Source organism: Juglans microcarpa x Juglans regia, chromosome 2S (genome assembly GCF_004785595.1).
Source record: "Juglans microcarpa x Juglans regia isolate MS1-56 chromosome 2S, Jm3101_v1.0, whole genome shotgun sequence".
NCBI classification, from domain to species: Eukaryota; Viridiplantae; Streptophyta; class Magnoliopsida; order Fagales; family Juglandaceae; genus Juglans; species Juglans microcarpa x Juglans regia.
The window spans coordinates 15,494,262-15,516,637 of NC_054597.1; the positions used below are offsets into that span (position 1 = coordinate 15,494,262).

At 38.1% G+C, this 22,376-nt stretch overlaps 1 protein-coding gene and 1 long non-coding RNA gene across 2 annotated transcripts; one reads left to right on the forward strand and one right to left on the reverse strand.

The window, feature by feature from the left end:
* The first annotated feature begins 2,753 nt into the window (after positions 1-2,753).
* On the forward strand, positions 2,754-4,110 carry LOC121251780 (F-box protein At3g07870-like). Its single transcript, XM_041151136.1, has one exon. It carries the CDS (start codon positions 2,795-2,797, stop codon positions 3,920-3,922), a length of 1,128 nt encoding a protein of 375 aa, XP_041007070.1. The 5' UTR covers positions 2,754-2,794; the 3' UTR covers positions 3,923-4,110.
* Positions 4,111-5,478: 1,368 nt separating this feature from the next.
* LOC121251781 lies at positions 5,479-21,526 on the reverse strand. The gene is made up of 3 exons (XR_005938106.1): positions 21,511-21,526; positions 17,427-17,431; positions 5,479-5,604 (listed from the first exon to the last, which is right to left on the reverse strand). It is a non-coding gene; the product is annotated as an uncharacterized LOC121251781 (long non-coding RNA).
* Positions 21,527-22,376: the final 850 nt, after the last annotated feature.

Here is a 22,376-nt window from a genome sequence, read left to right on the forward strand (position 1 = left end):
TAGTATTTGGAAAATACTTTGCCTTATAGATACTAAACAAAAGTGAGTCTTCATTCTTCAAAAGTCTCCAACCTTGTTTTGCTTGGAGAGCCAAATTAAACAGCCTTAGCTTTTTAAAACCCATCCCATCTTGAAACTTAGAGTCACACAGCTTCTCCTGACTAACCTAATGAATTTTCCTACCCTGAGATTGATTTCCCCACCAGAAGTAAGCCATCAAACTTTCCAACTCAGAATATAAAGATTTAGAAAACAGAAAACAACTCATAGTATAAGTCGGAATAGACATTGCTACATACTCTTTTATTTCTCTGTCATTCTCTTTATTTTGTAGGGTGTTGGCCGCTGGTTATTTAGTTTGTTGTGCTATCGAAAGCCTCCACCAGAATATCTGAAGTTAAATGTGGATAGTGCTTTTCTTTTTCTTTTTCAAAGAAAAGCTGGAGTTGTTGCTGTTCTAAAAAATGAACGAGGTGAAGTTATTATAGTAGCTAGCAAAGTCGAAAATAAAGTGGCAAATTCTAAAACTATTGAAGTTCTCTAGCTATGTTTCACGGGTTCCAATTTGGTGTTAACTAGGGTATCCCCAAGTTAATCCTAGAAAGTGATTGTTTGATGCTGATTAATGAGCTTCGACTTTTTGGAGACTCTTTATTAGCTCTTGGAATTTTATTGAGAGAAATACAGAGACTTATGAATAATTTCAATGAATGCAAAGTGCTACATGTTCACAGAATGGACAATGAGATAGAACATAGATTGACAAGATATGCTTGGTAAGTAGAGAATATTAAGATGTGGTGGGATAATGTCTCAATATTTGTATCTCAAGCTATTTGGTTTGATAAGAATGATTTGTAATCACTTTGATTCAATGAAATTATGATTTTCTATATATTAAAAAAAAGGATAAAAAAATTAAAAGAAATATTATTTTATTATTACAATTTGTAATCTCTTTGACAAGAACAAATTGTAATGATCTCTTCGATTCAATGAAATTATTGTCTTCCATAGCCCAAAATAAAAATATGAAACAAGAAAAGAAAAGTGTAAGAAAACCCATGCCATCGCACGTTGACCAGAACTTAAATCGGACTCCTAGGTTTTAACTTATCTCACTTCATATTATTATTATAATTTTACTAAACTTTCACATAAAATATAATAAATAATTTAATTCTTTTTAAAATTTTAAATTTCATCTCTTTTTTTTTATTATAATAAGGGATCACATTTCATTCATAATAGAGAACATACAAATTTGACTTGTTTAAAACAAGTTAGTTACAAACGTTAATAGCTTCCCAGCACACTCTCGTGGCTGACATGGTCAAGTCTAGACGACAGATCTCTAAAGATCTAAGTCTAAGAGATCCGTCGTGCACATCTATGTCCTCGACAGAGTAACAGTAACCAGGTGACAAAACCCATACCTTGACTACACGGAGTAGGGTGCACCAACCCCATACACCGCCTAAGCGAAGAGGGGGGATGAACATTGTTAAGACCAAGGTCCGAAGGGACAAAATTTTTAGATTTTTATTTAAAAAAAAAAAAAAGAGACAGGACACGAAATAAAATACAATGGAAAAACCATTGTGAAAACGGAAAAGGATAGTGCTCCAAGAGGCTGTAGTGGCGCGTGTACTGCCTGCGCCACACTAGGAGGAAAACCGTCGACTGATCTTGGAGGTTTCGGACTCATAGACCCCAGTGGCGCCATGCGTTGCGATGGCAGAGGGCCTCCCGATGGCGCGAGATAGCCACTCGCTGAACGTCTCCGATAACTTTAGGCTGCGCGTGCGAGCAACTCGCATCTCCGTTTGGCGCCGCCTTCAGTGGTCTTGAAGATTGGCGGCTGGGCAACGCCATGGAGGGGCGCGTGTTGGTCTATGGTTGTCGGAAGATCTAGATCTGCGATTCTCCCTTATTTAACCTGCAAAAACCCAACAAACACAATAACAGAGCACTACACAGAGGGGACGGGGTGGGCAGAGAGGGAGGGAGGGAGAAAGTGTAACGTCCCAATGGAAGGCTCAAACTACATAGCCTATACTCCAAAAGGACTAGTCAATTATACAATTGGAGCCCATTAGAACCTTATAAAGAGCAAGAACTTCTCCTTCCCAAGCAATGTGAGATCCCATACACTACCTACCCTTATCCATATCATATGGGGTATCACAATCTACCCCCCTTAAATTCCCGACGTCCTGGTCTGGCCTGTCCATTGTAGATGACACGGCTCAAGTCCTACATTTCTGATTGGGATAGGCTCTGATACCATTCCTAAAGCCTGCGAATTCTAAGACTTCCCACATCTATAATATTCAACCCTATAGTTCGCTTCACTATCATAATAAATATGAAAATGATTTCTTAAACACTATCTATACTCTGAAATCTTACATATTATAGTCTGCAGAACCTCAAACTTGGCTCTGATACCAAATGTAACACTCCAATGGAAGGCTCAAACCACATAGCCTATACTCTAAAAAGACTAATCAATGATACAATTGGAGCCCCATTAGAACCTTATAAAGAGCAAGAACTTCTCCTTTCCAAGCAATGTGGGATCCCATACACCATCTACTTTTATCCATATCATATGGGGTATCACATAAAAGAGCCGAAGCTCCCACCCCCTCGAGTTAGTTCTGTAACGAGAGTTTAGAGAGAGACCAACTCACCATCCCCTAAACCATAATAATAAGGGATGGTGAGAAAACGAGGATAACTTAGCGAGGATTTTTGCAAGAAAACGAGAAGAGAGAGAGCGAGGCCAGCCATGTCCGCATACATCCCTGAAGACTTGGTTCTTGAAATTCTCCCCGGGCTTCCCCTAAAATGTCTTATTCGATTCCGATCTGTCAGCAAATCTTGGGCCACCCTCATCGGCACTCCCGATTACCTCTCCAAAAGTCTCATCAACGATTGCATTCTCGCCAACCCCACCCATCAACTCCTCTTCGTAAAACGCTCCCCCGAATCCACAGACGCAAGACTGTCTTACTCATTCCTATGCTACAGCACTCTCGCCTCTGCCTCTGACTCGGAAACTCATCAAGATCTTCCGTTACAAAGCCCGTATGATATCAAGATTGTGGGTTCCTGTAATGGCTTGCTCTGTCTCTTTGACTACTACGGCACCAGCAACATCGTTGTCTGGAACCCCACCACGGTGGAGTTCATGTTCCTCCCTCACGCTTGGGACGTGGAAACCGTCTGTTTCGGTTTCGACCCGATACACGAAGAGTTTAAGGTTTTGAGGATTCGCTATGTGCTGGAGAGTGATGAGCCGTACTATCTCCCTCCTTACTTGGCTGGTCGTGTCCATCTGAACCAGGAAGTGGAGGTTTATAGCCTAAGCGGTGGTTCTTGGAGAAATCTTGCCGTCGATGTTGAAGTGCCTAAGTTTCAAGGAGTCGATTCATCTTATAAGAATGGTGTCTGTTTCTGGTTGGCGCTAAGTTATTATGGAGACGAGAAGATTGTTGCGTTCGACGTGTGCGATGAGGTGATCCAAACGATGGCATTGCCCAATTATAGTCTTGAATATGGTGAAATTACTTGGAGGACTCTCACGGTACTAAAAGAATCGGTTGCTTTGATAGTTTATCCTCGTAATAATGGGGAGGACAGATTCTTCGATATATGGCTGTTGCTCGAGTTTGGTGTTAAAGAATCTTGGATTCGGCTGGTGAGGATCGTACCCATCTGTGGTTTTGGATGGCCGTTGGGGTTTTGGAAGAGGGGCGAGTTGTTTATTGTGTGCAGAGATCAGGGGGAGCTTGTATTGTATGACCCTTTTACTCAGACAGTAAGAACTCTACAGCTTGATGGGGAGTGGTTCCATGTTCTACCTTTCACCCCTAGTTCAGTTGGGATCAACGGATCGGGATTTTTAGATGGTTAGATTAGATATGGGCATCAATGAATGGTTTAGTTGTTAAATGGCGATCGTTTTCCTAGGTATTAGCAATGAGATATCTAGAATATAATGCCAGGATTTCCTATTGTTTACTGAATTTCAATCTACTGTTGTACAGCTGCACTGTCTCTAGATCTCGTTTATAAATGATAACACGATCGATTTGAAGGAACCATAAATTTGGTATTACATATATCCTTATAGTCAACCATCTCACTGACCCAGAGAAAGAAAAACCAATGATCTCATAGAAAGTTGTGCTCGAAAAAGTTCCTTTAGGTACAAAAATTAATAGGAAAATGCTAGGTCCACAGAAAATGTTTACCGAAACCATTCACCGAATGACTTGGCTACTGCCAGGTGGATAAAAAGATAAAAATAAAAATAAAAGCCCTCATCTACCTCATCTCCCTCATCGACAGAGTCTAGACCCTACGAGCCCCCATCCCCCTCATCTCAAGCTACGAGTTACGAGCCCTCATCTCGCTACTCTCCCTTCTCTCCCTGAAAATCTTGAAAACCAAACGATCCCTCATCTCCCTGAAATAAGAACCCTCGCCCGTGGCCTCCATCTCCCCGAGCCATCTCTTCTCCCTCTCGGCATCCTCTCAACATCTCATCCCTAAACAACAAACTCTCTCGCGAAACTCTCGCCAGAACCCTCCGCTTCCAAAGCCCGTCACCGCTCACCCTGAACGAACCCCCACCCTGAACCCACGCTTGCCTCAATCCCTCTCACCCCTTTATTTTTAAACCCCTCCTGAACCCTCCATCTCCCTAAGCCCGAACCCTCCATCTCCCTGAGCCCGTCGCATGCCTCCATCCCGATTGGCAGAGCTAGAACCCTCCATCTCCCTAAGCCTGAGCCCTCCATCTCCCTGAGCCCGTTGCGTGCCTCCATCCCTATTGGCAGAGCTCGAACCCTCCATCTCCCAGAGCCCATCACGTGCCTCCATCCCAATTGGCAGAGTTGGAACCCTCGATCTCCCTGAGCCCGTCGCTTGCCTCCATCCCGATTGGCAGATGGAGGCAAGGTGAGTAGGGTTATTGATTGTTTGAATTCCAATTGTTGTAAATTTTTTCTGTAGTGATTTATGGTTATTGATTTAGCATTATTGTAACAATTAATATGCTTAATTGGAAAAAAAAAAAAAGAAAATTAAAGGAAGGAGAGTTGTAGTTTGAGTTGTGTACATTGTTTGAAACTCAGGAAGAAAATCGGTTAAGCTAGGAAGGAGAGTTGGTTGCGTACATTGTTTGCTCAAGCTAGGTGAATTAACGTAGCAACAAAATGTAGAAAAAAAAATAAAGGGGCTCTGTGTTAAAAAAATATTGTGTTAAAACAGAGGCTCTGTTGTTGGCTCTATTGTTAACACAGTGTGCTGTTGTGTTCAAACAGAGGCTCTGTTATGGACTTTGATTACCTTTTCTTATTGGTTATGATTTACCTTCCTCTGCAAATTTGAATGACATGAATACAACAGGCTATTCACAAGCTTGAAGTTGTAGTTGTTTGATGATAACAAATATTGAAAATGTGTAGATGATAGCAAGAAGTTGCAGTTGCTGGATGGGCATGAATTTTGTGCTGGGGTAGGAGTTGCAGTTGCTGGGTTCTACCCAACTTTGGTTTGGTATCTTTGGAGTTTGGGCAGTTCTGAGATGTACTCTAATATTGACATATAATGGATGGACATTTTTATGTTTTGGTGCCAAATGTGTAGATGATAACAAGAAGATGCAGTTGCTGGATGGTCATGAATTTGGTGCTGGGGTAAGAGTTGCAATTGTTGGGTTCTACCCAACTTTGATTTGGTATCTTTGGGGTTTGGGCAGTTCTGAGATATACTCTAATTTTGACATGTAATGGATGGACATTTTTATGTTTTGGGCAGTTCTGAGATGTACTTTAATATTGACATGTAATGGATGGACATTTTTATGTTATGGGCATTTTTATGTTTTGGGCATTTCTTGTTGTAAATTTGTAAATATTTTGCTTTTGAGAATGAATGGACAGTTTCAGATTTGTGTATATCTCCACATGGCAATTTCAGCTTCAGTTTTTACAGGATATTGCATTCCATGGAATCGCATTCCATCACAAAATCATGCATTACAGGATATTGCACTAATTCCATTAATACAAAAATGCATTACATGAAATTGCACTAAGCCTATTACAGGTGGTACGTTTGAATATTACATAATAAAAAATTCATGGACCAAAATACCACCACGTACTCCAATAATTTCCACGAAAATATACTTCAATAATTGTGTCCATACATAGTCATTTCCACCAAAACATTATTGCTAATCACCACCATTTATACTTGTCCCGATAATCATCTTGATCCGAAAGATGTAATTGAGATGGTTGGACATAAAGAAACAAAACTTAGTAAGAACAACAATAAAAAATTAAAAAACAACATTAGTATCTCACGTTGACACTGCCTGCATTGGAGGAGCAGTCGCTCCAATACCCAAATAATCCATTGTGTATACTTGCCCATGTGTATACTATAGTCATAAAGAAAATGTTGTGTTAAATGTATCATAATGTGTCCAAGCAAACACTATTTTTTATATATACTTTGCGAAGGTTTACCTGTGAAGGAGCAGCAGTCGCTCCAATTCCTAAATAATCCGTTGTGTATACTTGTCTGTGTGTATACTATAGACATAAAAAAATGTTGTGTTAAAACCATCAAAATGTAATAGTGGTACAAACTTTATGTTTTATATCATGCTAAGATTTACTTGCGACGGAGGAGCAGTTAAAGGAGTCGAAAAAAATTTCGATGCATGTGTCCAAACTTGATTTGTTATAACCTGTAACAATATACAATAACATTATTCACATACACAACATCAAAATATGGACAAAATATACATATTACTCTCACAACAAAAACCCAGGAAAGGAAGGAAGTACCTGGGTTTGAGGAGATACATATTGTGTGCCACCCACATTGCATTGATCTACTATTTGACTACTCTGCTCTCCAGGAACCTCAACAGGGTCACATCGCAATCTCCTTCTTGTACTAGCTTTCTTAAGAACCTTCTCAACAAGGTGGGCTTTTCTCTTTGACAGTGGTCTTCCCTTACTTCGAACTACCAATGGACTAAGAATTGCACTTTTCTTGCCCTCTATGGAAGTAGGTGGATCAACTGGTTTGCTACCACACTGAGAATTGATGCCAGGGTACTCTAGCTTCAACTGGTTTATTTGGCTGATCAATTTCACACAACTACTCTCGGCCTTTGAAGCATTCGAGCATAGTTCATAGGAAGAATTTTGGATCCTATCAAACCTTTCTCGATCGTGGTTGCTACTCGACTCAAAATTATTTTTTACAAAAGTGTATTTTCGCTTTATATCTTTCCTCCACCGGTCTAAGATGTATTTTGATGGTACTATACTTTTGCCTAGCAGAGCCAAGATACGAAGAGTGTGACTGCATAATATGCCTCTAAACTCAAACAACTTGCAATTGCATTTAACATCCAAGGGATCTTGATCGATCAAAACACTATACTTTGCATGTTTTATTAAGTTATGACTCACTTGAACCTCATCGGCTACTACATACGTGTATTTTCCACCCACGCATCCCAAATACGAGGTAGTCAAATATAGAAATCCACGAAATTCATCTTGTACTTCTTTGAACTTGACAATTGTGTATACTTTTTAAAATTGCTCCTCAAGAAGATAGTGACTGATGTAAGGAATCACAGTGTTAAATGAATTGAAGTCGGCAATGGCTTCATTCTCCACCTTCCTCCTAAGAGCTGAATCATACTGATCAACAAATTGTTTCAGAGTAGTCTTTGAGTTAATGTAGTCATCGAAAAATGCATTCATGCCTTTACTTCATTGTGTAATTGATATTCTAGCCCGAAACGTGTCTCTAACGTAGGCTGGCACCCAAAAATGTCGGTCACTATATAGTGTTCCCAACCATGCATTCTCATGCAAATCATAGATGTCGAGGAAATCAGACCAACATTCTTCAAATTCATGCTCACTTAAAGAGTCTTACATGCATTTCTGTAGTGCACTCTTAATCTCATCATATCGAGCATGTGACCCAAACTTTTCAAGAAGTTTTTTCATTATGTGCCATAAGCAGAAGCGATGCCTAGATGTTGGAAACACTCTAGCAATTGCAATTTGCATTGCCTTGTCTTGGTCTGTGATGATTGCACTTGGTTGTTGGTCTTTCATACACTTCAACCATGACTTAAACAACCAGTCAAAGGTATGTGCATCCTCATTAGATATCAATCAACCGAATAGGATTGACTGACCATGGTGATTCACACCCACAAACGGTGTAAAGGGAATATTGTAGGCATTAGTCAGATATGTTGTATCAAATGTAATCATATCTCCAAATGATTCATACATAGCTCTACTTCAGGCGTTTGTCCAAAACACATTCTTTAATCTCATATCATGGTCCACGTCTATAAAAAAATAAAAGTCTGGATTTTTTTTCTTTTCTGCATTTCTTGGAAGTAGTTACATAGAGCTTCAATGCCTCCAACCCCGAGACGAAGTTTTCTTGCTTTGTCAAAATAGTTTCGACACTCCTTCTCCCCAAATGATAGTTTATCGTAACCCCCCGCCTCAACAACTAGAAACTTGAAATTGTTTGACATTCGTATTCCTGCCTCGTCATTTATTTCAAGTCTTTTAGCTACACGACCATCAACCTTCTTAAAACATTTGAAATGTCTTGCCTTTCCCGGACTACAAATGTGTATGTGCTCCAAGTTTACTTTAGTGAGGGTATATACACCTTCATCATTCATCGTCACATTAATCCTGGCCATACACCCTATTTTCTCCGTTTGTCTTGGCTTGAGAACGTTGGTTGTAACGCCCCAAACCCGGGTGGGTCAGGGAATTATTATCTGTCACTTATAAACATGTTTTCCAATACAACTAAAATAAATCTCCAAAAAACTTGATAAGCAAAACTCAATCTCATGTCTTCTAAATAACACTTTGAAAACTCCGCAAAGTCATTACCGCAACAGTAATAAACTAAGGAGTCCACAATCTCCCGATAGTCATAACAAACCAAACTGATAATTTCATGAGTCCTACTAAACCCAAGACATAATTAAATCTAAAAGACATAAAATCTAAAAGACATCAGAATTCCTTATTTTAACATCCTCTTCTCAGTTTAATCATGCTCACCATTCTAATCCATATCCTCAGTTGGACTCTCCACATCATCTGAAAATATTATAAAGATAAGGGGGGTGAGTTATCAACAACTCAGTAAGCAGAGGACATATGCTAGCTTGCAAACACGAGCATTTACAAAGTATAGCATTCAGAGGAAAATATTTTCCAGAGTTATCATGCAGAACAAAATATGTTTTCAAAAGTAACAAAGCGATAATTTTAAGACAAGTAAAACCCATAGTACTTTGCATAACATAAACTGAGTATCATCATCACATCAAAACAAAGCATCTCAAAGAGCAGAGACCATGTTTCACCCCCGTGGTAGGGTTGTGCTAATCCCGATGGCCAAATCGGGCAGAGACAGAGGTGAAATCTTTCTCTTTTTCTTCTCAGAGTTCCGAGTGTGCACACAGGAAAGACTACAATAAAACCACTTTGTTTCCAAAGTGGATGCACTTAGAGACAGAGAAGTTGGTACCAACCCAAATAGAGCAGAGCATAACAGAGTAGAGCAGAGCAAAGTAGAGACAGAGTCAGATACAAAATCAGTACACCATGCCAAAGGTTTTCAGATGTTATATTAAAATAAAATAGAGTGCCAAAACATTATCAGATCATTTTCACATATTGAAAACAAAAGTTAGAGCATCTTTCTAAATAAATGCACAAATTTTCAGATTCCCAATATCATTCTTTGTGACGCCCCGACTCCCACATACAAAAAAACACAGGAATCGTGACATCAGGATGATGACAACTCGGTCACACATCCCAACGAAAGTGCCAAGTGTGTGTACATGCAACAGTGTACGGTAAATAACGCAACGGATAATATAAATAAGTCTACTAAGTACCAGAATTTTAAATACAAATATTCAAAACAAATCATCTTTAAAAAGTTATACAATCATCTCAAAATATATTACAAAACAAATACATAAATAATTGATAAAGCGAATCTCGATAAACAGGAGCAATCCCAGATCACTCCTCCAACGGAACCAAGCTTAATGCTCGTCATCCTCATCTGCAACAAAATCTGCGATACCATAAAATGGTACCACAGGTAAGTATAAACCAAGCAACCACAAGATAAAAACATATTGATGCAACCAACATGCATGCATATGATGAAATATGCATCAAATCCAAAATATCATTTTTTCCGAAAATGGATATTTTTCAACACACACCAAAATCCCATTTTGGCCCAAAAATGGTAATCCATCATTTTTCCAGAAAATGACCCAAATCAATAAAACCTCATTTTTCCAGAAAATGAATCACATAAAATCCTTTTATTCAACACACGCTATTTTTCCAGAAAACAGCCCATTAATCCATTAACCAATGCACCATGATCTCCCATAGGGACCATCTGCATGTACTGGCTTCGTAGCGATGTCCAGTTCCGCGCCCAGCGCATTCGTGGCCAAGCACCCACTACGCAACGAGCGATGTCCAGTTCTGCGCCCAGCGCGTTTGTGGCCAAGTATCCTCTAGCCCCGGCTAGTAGAGGGGCCACGGAGTCGGCACAAGACAATCTCGTCCGATCCCGTTGTCACTCGGCGACAACTCAGGAGTCGTCGAGATAATACCCCATCTCGACTTGGGGTCGTGATATACACGCACCCAAAATCCTTTTAACACATGAAAACCCAGTTTTCAATAAACACATGAACATGAATGCATGTACACGAAAACCCAGTTTCTTTTACAAACATGATCATGCGTGCAATATGCCATGTACATGAATAACACCATACCAACAACCAACATTTCATAATACCAACCAAACACACAACTCCATCCACAATCCATCCGACCTCCGAACTCCTCGAACTCAATTCGACATGTCCAACCAGTTCACAATAATATGGGTTAGTGCAAAAATATATCTAAATCACGATAATTATTTGGAAAAATATATAGGTGCTATAATATGATTTTCGAAGGATCCCAGAGGTGCAAGAAGTGGTGGCTCAGCAATGTAACAGTGTAAAATACAATGTGGCTGTGAGTCTAAAAAACCCACTTTTGAACGGAGACAAATCAAGATCCAAAATTAATAGGGTAGGGCTTAGAGACGTCGGTGAAACTAGTGGTGGTGGTGGTTTGCAATGGGTGGTGGCGCAAATGGTGGTTGAGGATCAAAAATACCCAAATCGGAAATGGGGTTGGATGTGCTTCACCGGTGATGGATCGGAGCTGGGGTTGGATGCATTAGGTTGCTAGGAGGTCGATGATGATGTGGTGAAGAAATGGTGGCCGGTGGTGGCGCGATGGCGGCGCTGGAGTGAAGAGAGCGCCGCGGCTTGGTGTGGTGCGTGGGGGCTATTGGCGGCAAGTTAGAGGCTGAGATTGGTGGGGTGGTGTCGCCTGCCGGTGGGAAAGCTGATGGGAGGGGTGGTGAGGACCACGGCGACGCGACGGTGATGGGCTGGGAGAGGCAATGCGGATGCACGGGGAAGGGAAGGGGTTGTCGCGCGCTGGGCGAAAAAGCAGGGGAAAGAAAAAGAAAAGGGGAAGAAAGAAAAGAAAAGGAAAAGAAAAAGAAAAAAAAGAAAAGTGAGGGAAAGAAATGAGGTCCAATCCTCATATTTTGGGTCACAAAATGATCCAAAGAAAAATAATTTCAAAACAGTAAGTCAAATAAAATAATTTAAACATAGTGATAAAATGAAAATAAAATAATTAAATCCAATAGTAAATTAATTTAGAATAAAGAGAAATTTAAATGCATAACAATAATTAATAACAAGAAAGCACTTCAAAATAATTTTCACAAAATTAAAAATCATAAAAATAAACCAACTAAAAATCCAACGATTTTAAAACAAGAGAATAAATTTTTGAATTAATAATAATAAATCCTTCAATAAAAATATACTAAAATACGGGGTGTCACATTCTTTTTCGAATTTCAGAAACCATATGACAGAATTTAACTCATGTCTACACAATGCATGTCAGAAAATATTCTTGCTTTTTCCACACATATTTCATGAGTAATGCAAATAAGCGACCGAGGTTGGTTTTGTTTTCCCAAGTTCACATTTCATACAAAATATGCAAAGTTTTCAAAAAATCAATCTCAGTCTTAATAACTCGTATAAAGCCTAGCATAGGAACCTCGCTTACCTGGACTCCTTAGTCTTTCAAAAAACTTTCCTCAACAATACCAAACAAATATTAATCGTCACCTATAAAAATCACATAATTCTCTTAAATTTCCAAGCAACCACGTATTTCGATATTTAAACCTAAAATGCTAAAAGAACCTATTTTAAATCCTCAAAACCTAAAATTCTCATAATTCTTAAAATACCATCATTTTCTAAAACCATCAATATCCACTTAACTGAATTTGTACCGAATAACAAATTCAATCGAACAAGTATTAAGAAAATTATGGAACTCAATAAAAAATAATATTTAAAAAATCTAAAATACCAACGTATCATAAATTAATAGAATACTTTGACTATTTTAAAAATCTTATAAAATACGTCATGTAAAACTCCTCTCTTAAAAATAGGTTTACTTCCTTTAGTTAACAATATTATTAAAATATTATTTACACAAAAATAACATTTTATGAGTCTTAAAGACAAAACCCATCTAAACATAAACCCAAAGACCACTCATCCGAAAACATACGTCTGGAACATACACCGGTAATAGTACTCAAATAGTTAACAATTTACATATATATATATATATATACACACTTATAAAAAACAAAACAATTTACATATATATATACACTCCTTAAGAGAAAAACTAGCAGTGAACAGAAACAAAACACAGAAATAACCGAAGCAGCGAGAACTGGGACTTACACCAGGAGAGGTTAGGGGCCGCGTGCGACGGCTGGCTAGAAGTACCGTGGTGGCGTGATTGTTGAGCTGGGGAGGGCGTAAGGAGGCGAAGTCGCCTACGCTGGGCGGTGAAAGCGAGAGAGTTGAGCGGGAGGGAGAGCGAGCGTAACCCATGAGAGGGAGAGAGAGACCGCTGGGGATACTCATCGAGAGAATAGCAATGCGGCGGCGCCAAGGTGGTTTGGCAGCGGTAGATCACGGGGTGGTTGGGGCAGTGGCTTACGGCTATGAGTTGGTTAAGTGAAACATGCTCTATTTTTGGAGAGCAAAAACAGAGGTGTAATGTGCTGAGTTTCTGTGAGATGGGGGTGGTAGCATACTGGGTTATGGGTTGGTTGAGCATACATTTACGAGGAGGTGCACTGGTATAGTGGCAGTAAGGACGACGGAGGGCTAGGCTTTGGTCAGTGTGAACTCAAGGAGGAGGTGTGACCGGGTTGCATTTTGGTTGGGTGGAATGGCATCAGTTGTTGGGGCGTGCATGCAATGGTTGGGCGTGACTAGGGTGCAATGGTTGGGCGTGACTAGGGTGGTGGACGTGGGAGGCTTGAATGGTGGTGGTGGTGGTGTGTACGAGGTAGTGGCTCTTTGATCCATCTGTGGGAGCCACAGGTTGGCGTGATGGTGGTCGTGCGAGATGGTTGGCGATGCTGCAGCAGTGAGTGATGGCCCCAGGCTACGGTGTCTGCATGGAGGTTTGCAGTGAACGAGAGAGACTTTGAGAGAGAGAACTGAGAGTATGTGAGACATAGATAGATAGAGTTTGTTGGGAGAGAACTTAAAAGGGAGAAAAATAATTACAGAGGCGTGGAGAGTTGGTACATGAGGTGGAGAGAGATTCGGAGGTATGAAAACAAAAACTGAACAGAAAGAGATAAAGAGGAGTAACCATCGGGTCAAGAAAAATAAAAATTTGAAAGGGAGAAAGCCTACCCAAAACGGCGTCGGTTTTTCATGAAGGTTAGGCTTCCATCTGGTCTGGGCTTGGGTTTCATGGTGGAACCGGGCATTATATTGGCAGCCTTACTCTTTTATGTGCCTTCCCTCACACACACTAAGGTAAACCATCTGACATTACCATCATCATCTTTTTTAGAATTTCATTTACACACTCCAAATCCCTCTTGCTTACCATACTTCATATAGTAAGATAAAACTTCTTCTGCAGATGAAAATGTCATTCCGACCTTAGGTTCATTGACTATTTCAGCACATTCTTGCTCATTATCAACTTCTACCTCGTCATACTCATTATCTGCATGTTCCATATCGGAATCCATTACAACTCTAGTGTTTGAATTATCTAAGAATATCCAACCAAGAAGTAATCAAGATATTAACTTGAATATTAAAAGAAATCATATGCAATCAAAGAAATCATATACAATCAAAGGGATTTGAAAGAAACGTGTATGATTTGTTTTTGTGGTAATTATTGACAATGGATTTTACATTAAAAACAATACACTCAATGGAGCATTTTACCAATCAATTAGAGTACTTTATGAAAGGGAAAAAAGTTGGAGCAGACCATTTTTTACCCAAGAGAAAAAGGGGAAAAATTGGAGAAACAAATAAAAAGTTGGACCACTCTGTATGCACAAAAAGTGGATAAACAAACAAAAAGTTGGACCACTTCGTATGCACAAAAAGTGGGGAAACAGCAATTTTATACAAAGGAAATAATATATACAAACAATACAACAATAAACTGTATATGTCCAAAATTTTATGATCCAAAACTGAATACGTTCTGATTAAAAAAATTAAATTAAATACGTCCAAAACTGTATACATGAAGTTTGAACACAGACAAAATTCTAATGTCCAAAACTCTCCAACACAAAAGGCTCAGCAGGACACAAAATAAAAACAGCTTCTTTTATTATTTAATTCCTGGTGGATTTATATTTCCAAACATATTTTATAATTTTTAGCACATATTTTTTCTAATATTTGTAGATAAAAATCCTAATATTTGAATAAAAATAGAGAAAAATAGGAAAGAACCGCTTGGAAGAGAGGGAAAACGACCCAGCAAAAGATGGATTAGAAGTAGAGATCTGTGCTAAAAATAGAGGGAGAAGGCGCTGTAGGCTGTAACAATACAGAGAAGAGACGGACGAATGGCAGGGACGAATGGTAGGGATGGGCAAGTGTGATTTCTTTCTTGTTTTTGACCCTTTTTTTTTTCAATCATGTGGGGGATGAATGGCAGGTTTATTTTTTATGTTTTTTATGTTTTTTTAATCACATGAGACGAATGACAGGTTTGATTTCTTTTTATTTTTGAATTTTTTATTTTTTATTTTTTGAAATCAAGTAGGACGAATGGCAACTTTGTTTTTGACCTCCTTTTTTTTATTTTTTTATTTATGGAATGTGGCATGCCAACTGGAGAAGACATGTCATTCGGTAAAACATTTATGTGATCATTTTCGGTGGTTGTAGCAGCTCCCAAATTAATAAGTCTTCTAAAACCCCTAACGCTGCAGCACATGTCATATCAAACGTGTTGAATATATTTATACCATTTTCATATGATTAAAAATATATCCATGTATAATATTTTTATATCATACCAAAATATTTTTATATCACATGTATAAAAATTCTCAAATTTTATATTCGCTCTTTTGTATATTGCATAAACATGTCAAATATTACTTATGTCTGTACTATTCATGTCGAAAGTATTTTCCTCTTTTACATAGATTTCATGAGTGAATGCAGAATACATAACTGAGGTTGTTTTTACATTTTCTTTTAAAAACATAACATGCACATTTTACAAACCAACCTTAATTTATTTTTCAATATTTTTATGCAAATCTAGTATAAGAATCCCGCTTACTTGGACTTTTTAACTTTTCAGAATCTTTCTACAATTGTGTCTAATGAAAACCAATCTTTACCTATATGGAAAACTAAACGTTACTAAAATTCTAAAAGGATTTGCTAAAACTGTCCATTTACTTAAAAATTCATACTATGGAAATAACTTTAATAATTATTTAGTTATAAAAAATCTAATAAATACAATTATCATCAAATATATTCTGAACTTCTTATAATATAATTTTAGCAAATATGACAAAACAACTTAAATTCATTTAAAAAATGAACTTAATCATATTTAAAGCTCACATCTCTATAAGCTATTATTGAAATCATAATTTAATACTATTAACATATAATGCACTAGAAAATCGTAAATTCCTTAAATAATAGTAGTTCATAAAATATCCTTAATAATACTTTAATGTTAAAAAAAATCCTTGTAAACTTATAATATATAGTCTAGTCAAAATTTAACACTTAGTTATACAATTATAACCGTAATTTATTTTTCTGTAAACCATCGCTTATGGGCTAATATAATTGCCCATGTAAAAATATGGATAGTTTAAAATATTAAACACAACCTCACTTTAAATAATATAATAGTATTTTAATTACATTAAAAAGAAGCCCAATATAGAAAATTGATATCTCTCGAACATAACCCACTTTAAATAATACATTAATTTATTAATACAAAAAAGATAAAGCCCACCCCTACTAGTAACCTCCTAAATGACCAAAATCATGTATATTTTCAATAGTTTGATGTGATCTGTAAGACGAGTAAAGATTCAGCTTGTGAGAATACTATTCTGCTTGAAGTAATTCAAAATAACCTCATCTAAGCTTCTAAACAAGTATGACTAAACTAGTTCAATTTGAGAGCTTGGGTTAGCCATAAGTGCAACACTCCGTATTTTAGTGTATTTTTATTGAATGATTATTTTAATAATTCAAAAATATATTCTCTTGTTTTAAAATTATCGGATATTTTAAATGATTTATTTTATGATCTTTAAATTGTGAAAATTAAATTGTTATGTTTTCTTAATATTTATTTATTGTTGTACATTTAAATTGTTCTTACCTTTAAATTAATTGATTGTGAGAATTAATTATTTTATTTTCATTGTATCATTACGTTTAATTTATTTTAATGGATTTGCTGTTTTAAAATCATTTTCGTTGGATCATTTTCTGTGACCCAAGATTTGAGGATTGGACCTCATTTCTTTCCCTTCATTTTTCTTTTTCCTTTTTTCTTTTCTTTCCTCTTTCTTTTTTTTTTTTCTTTTTCTTTCCCCCAGCTCTCCCCCGCGCGACAGCCCTTCCCCTTCCCTTTCCCGTCCGTCCGCGTCTTCCTCACCCAACCCACCACCATTGCGCCGTAGTGCGCGACACCGCCCCTCCCGTTCGCTCCCCCACCGGCCGACCACCACTCCCCGTCAATCCCAGCCCCTATCTCACCGGCGTTCTCCTCCATGCACGGCTTGAAGCCGCGGCGTTCCTTGAGCTCGCGCGCCGCCGTCGCGCCACCTTCGGCCACCATTTCTTCACCACTTCGTTCTCGACCTCCTAGTAACCCGATGGACCCAACCCCAGCTCCGATCCGTCACCGGTGAAGCCTATCTATCTCCATTTTCGATTTGGACATCTTTGGCCTAAAACCACCATTTACACCGCCACCCACACCAAACCACCACCACCATTGGCTTCACCGACCTCTCTAAGCCCTACCCTATCAATTTCGGGTCTTAGTTTGTCCCCATTCAAAAGTGGGTGTTTGAGACCCACGGCCACAGTGTATTTTACACTGTTCGTTGCTGAGCCACCACCTTTTGCACCACCGTGATCCTTCGAAAATTATTATATAGCACTGTAAGTATTTTTTCCAAAGAACTATCGTGATTTAAATATATTTTTGCACTAACTCATATTATTGTGATCTGGTTGGACATGCCGGACTGAGTTCGAGGAGTTAGGGGGTTAGATAGATTGTGGACGAAGTTGTGTATTTGGTTGGTATTGTGAAATGTTAGTTGTTGGTATGGTGGTGTTCATGTACATGGCATATTGCACGCGTGACCATGTTTGTAAAGGAAACTAGGTTTTCATGTACATGCATTCATGTTCATGTGTTTCATGAAAACTGGGTTTTCATGTGTTAAAGGATTTTGGGTGCGTGTGTGTCATGACCCCAAGCCGAGATAGGGCATTATCTCGGTGGAGCTCCTCTAGTTACTCGGAAGCAGAATATACTGAGTGACATCCCCTGGATTGTCGCTGGGCGACGATGGGATCGGACGAGATGGTCTCGTGCCTACTCTTTGGCCCCTCTACTGGCGGGGGCTAGAGAATGCTTGGCCACGAACGCGCTGGGCGCGGAACTGGGCATCGCTACGAAGCCAGGACTTGCGGATGATCCCTAGGGGAGATCATGGTGCATTGGTTAATGGAATAATGAGCTGTTTTCTGGAAAAATAGCGTGTGTTGAATAAAAGGATTCTATGTGATTCATTTTTTGGGAAAATAAGGTTTTATTGATTTGGGTCATTTTCTGGAAAAATGATGGAGTATTATTTTTGGGCCAAAATAAGATTTTAGCGTGTGTTGAAAATATATATTTTCGGGAAAAATAGTATATTTGGATCTAATGCATATTTCATCATATGCATGCATGTTGGTCGCATTAATGTATTTTTATCTCATAGTTGTTTGGTCTATCCTTACCTGCAGTACCATTTTATGGTAACGCAGATTTCGATGCAGATGAGGCTGAGGGTGAGCCTGAGGATTCGGCTCCGCCCGAGGAGTGATCTGGGATCACTCGTTTTGGTTTGAGACTTGTAAAATATTTATTTTGGATGACTGTATAATTTTTAAACCTTTTTATTGATTGTTTAAATTGTATTAACTATTTTGGTACTTAGTTGACTTAATTATCTGCTGGGTTGTTTGTTGTACATTGTTGCATGTACACACATTTGGCACTATCATTGGGATGTATGACCCTGTTGTCACCATCCTGGTGTCTTGATTCCCGTGTCTCCTTACATGGGGGTCGAGGGCGCTACAGGTGGTATCAGAGCAGTTCCGCTCTGGGTAAAACCACATGTCCCGTAGGTGGAGTACCAGAAAGTTTTAAAGTTGTGATTTGAAATTATTTGGTTTGAAGTATATTATTTTAATGGTTTTAATTTATTTATGTTTTTATATTTTGTTGGTTTTATTTATTTTATTGTATACTAGTTTGTTTATTTTATATTATTTGTTTTATTTTATGGCAGGTTATTTCATTTTGTTATTTATTTATTTAATTATTTTATTGTGCACTACTTCATTTGTTTTATTCATTTTATCTTATGATATTTTATTGTTGGTTTTATTCATTTTGTTGCATATTATTTATTTATGAAATTTTATTTTATTTTGTTTTGTTCGGAGTTGAAAAGCGAGTTAAGAGTTGTGCTATGGTAGGAAGATGGTACGATTGTGAATGTCATTGTTAGACTTGAACACTTAGTGTAGTAGGCCTGAACTCTTGGCAACATGTTTGTTTTAATATCGAGACTTGAAGGGAACGGCATGATCTAGGTGAACTCTTTGGAGTAGGAACTCAAGTCGCAACTGAGGAGGGAAATAGTTTTAAATAGCTTAGGTTAATTGAGGTCGTAGCCTCCGTAAAAATTATGTAGTGAGTTTATGGAGTAGGAGGTTGTAAATTCAACGAATTTCAAGGTTAGATTTTTGAGAAGGACTCCTAAGGTTTGAGGCCTCATAGTTCTTAGGAAATAAGTTTATTGGATTTAAGGTGATAGGTTCAACAAGCATTTGAAGGATTACTTAAATTAGAAGTTTTCGATTTTGCCGACTTTGATAAGCAGTTTGATAACATTTGGGGTTTTAGAATTTACAAGTTTTATAAGGTGAATGTTTTAGATTTAAGGTCATGGATCTTCAAGATTTTGGGAAATGATTTTTTATCTGGTTTAAGGTTTTAAAATTGCAGAGTTGAAGGGTTAAATTATAATAGGATTCGAGTTCTTAGTTTTGTAGGCTTGGTACGCTAGCTTGGTCTATTCTATCAATTGATTAGTTGGTAACTATTAAATTGGGATTGATCAGAGTTGAGTTACTGATATGAGAATTTTTAGGAGAGAACTTCTTTGGAGATGGAAAGTAATGATCTAGTTTGTGTATCTTTCGAAGATTGAAGATGTTGATCTAGTTCAGATAATGATTGTTTTTAGCTCGAGATTAGTGACAGGTTGAGGATTTAATCCATATCAATTTTAAGGAATAATAGATGGTGCGGACGTAGGAAATGATTCTTGTTGATTTCGAGGATATAAGCCCAGATGATGGAAATGGTAGTTACAGATCACTTGCACGTTTGGAGGATTATTAGTTCTGGCTAAGTGTGCATGAGATCGATCCGTAGTAGTGGTGAGTGTGTATGCATTTCGGAGAGTACATGGGTCCTTGTCTCATTTTTGGCTTGGAAGAAGTGTCTTGGGTAGGTGTTGAAGATGAATAAATACAATAGTATTAAATTCAAGAGATTTTGATTTGGAGTTTTTGGTGAGTCAATCGGAGTGTAGTCGAAACGGATTACTCAATGGAATGGTAGTTGACAATAATTATTGTGATTATCTATAGGAATTAATTATGACTTAAGGTTACCTAGGAATTTAAATTTTGAGGTTATACTTTCTTTAGAGATTGAGAATCCAGCTGGTTGAATTAAGCACATTGTTATTTAACTTGAAGAGAGATTGATGGGTCGTCATGTTAGGTGTATGATAAGATCTTGGAAGTTGAAGCTTAGGCATTAGCGATGAATAATATGATCAAGTATGTGAGTTAATCAAGCATTAGGATCCTTGGGTGATTTGCATTTGCTTTTGGTGGATTGATGATTTGAGCAATATGGCTGGCCTTGAGGTTTAATAGTGATGTGTTATTGAAGGAACTAGTCATACTAATACTAGTTTATAGGAGTAGAAGTAGGTGGGTGAGTTATCAAATAGGTTTTGATAATGTTTTGGTGAAGTCAATGATGGTTCGTAATGAGTTTAGTCACTGCTAGAGTAGATGTTATTCTGAATGTCGGTGATGAGCTTTTGGGTTTAGATTATTGGATAGAAGTTTATAGGTGCTCTTTTTTGTTGGTCGGGTTGGAATCGAATCTTTTTAAGTTATGTTCCTTATCGTAGATGAGACGGATATATTTTGGGTTGAGGTTGCTTATTTTCAATTTGGGATGCTGAGATTGGTTTTCTGTCTATGATCATAGATGTATTTTGCGGAATATTGATTTTGATCAAGGCAGCAGGAGTTAATTGAGGAATATGAGTGATAACTCCTGGTTTGGGGAAAAAGAATATTTTCTACCAAAAGGTGGTAAGAGTTTTCTGGTTAGTAGGTATGGAGCCACCTTGTACTCGATGGTGCTAGTTTTTATGAGGACATAAATTTTATGCATGTGGTGAATTATCAGAGTGTGCAGCAGAAGCGTGATATTTGTGGTTGTAGTTAGGTGTTCGGATTTTGTGCTGATCTTGAGGAATTAGTGGTGACTTGAATTTTTAGATGATGCTTGTAGTTGGAGATTAATCTTTTGGTTGTACAATTTGTTATTGATGGTTAACCTTGGAAGTGGCCATTAGGTTACCAAAGGTAGCATTCAATGGAGGTTTAGAAGTTGTAGCATAGGAGCTGATTGAGGTTAGCATAGATTAGTGTATGAAGCTATTGATTATTGGAATTTTCTGGATATTGTATTAAGGTTCTTGTGGAAAATAAGATTTTGGTTAGCATAGTCATTTAGGAATACTAGTCGTGATGTGCCGCTGGAGGACTAATACGAGTATGTTGGATATCGCCATATTTTTTTTGAGAAATGTGCCACGTGCCGTCAAGTTAAGGCTGAGCTTTAAGGACCTGCTAGTAGACTTCAACCTCTCCCTATTCCTAAATGGAAGTGAGATCATATTTTTATGGATTTTGTTGTGGCTTTGATGAGGACTCCTAGTGGAAAGAACTCAGTTTGGGTGATAGTTGATCGGTTGACCAAGAGTGCCCATTTCTTGCCTATCAATAATACCAACTATTTGGGTAAGATGACTCGGTTGTATGTCAAAGGAATAGTGTGTTTGCACGGAATACCCAAGAGTATCGTGTCGGATCAGGACCCGCGGTTCACGTCCCATTTTTGGAAGAGTTTGCAGCAGCTTTAGGTACTAAGTTAAAGTTTAGTACTGTATATCATCCTCAGACAGACGGTCAATCAGAGCGTACTATTCAGACTCTTGAGATTATGTTGCGGTCTTGTGTCATGGAATTTCAAGGGAGTTGGGAGAATCATCTACCGCTATTTGAGTTTGCTTATAATAACAGTTTTCATTCCTCTATTCAAATGGCCCCGTATGAAGCTTTGTATGGGAAGAAGTGTAGATCACCGTTGTGTTGGGATGAAGTTGGCGAAAGTAAATTG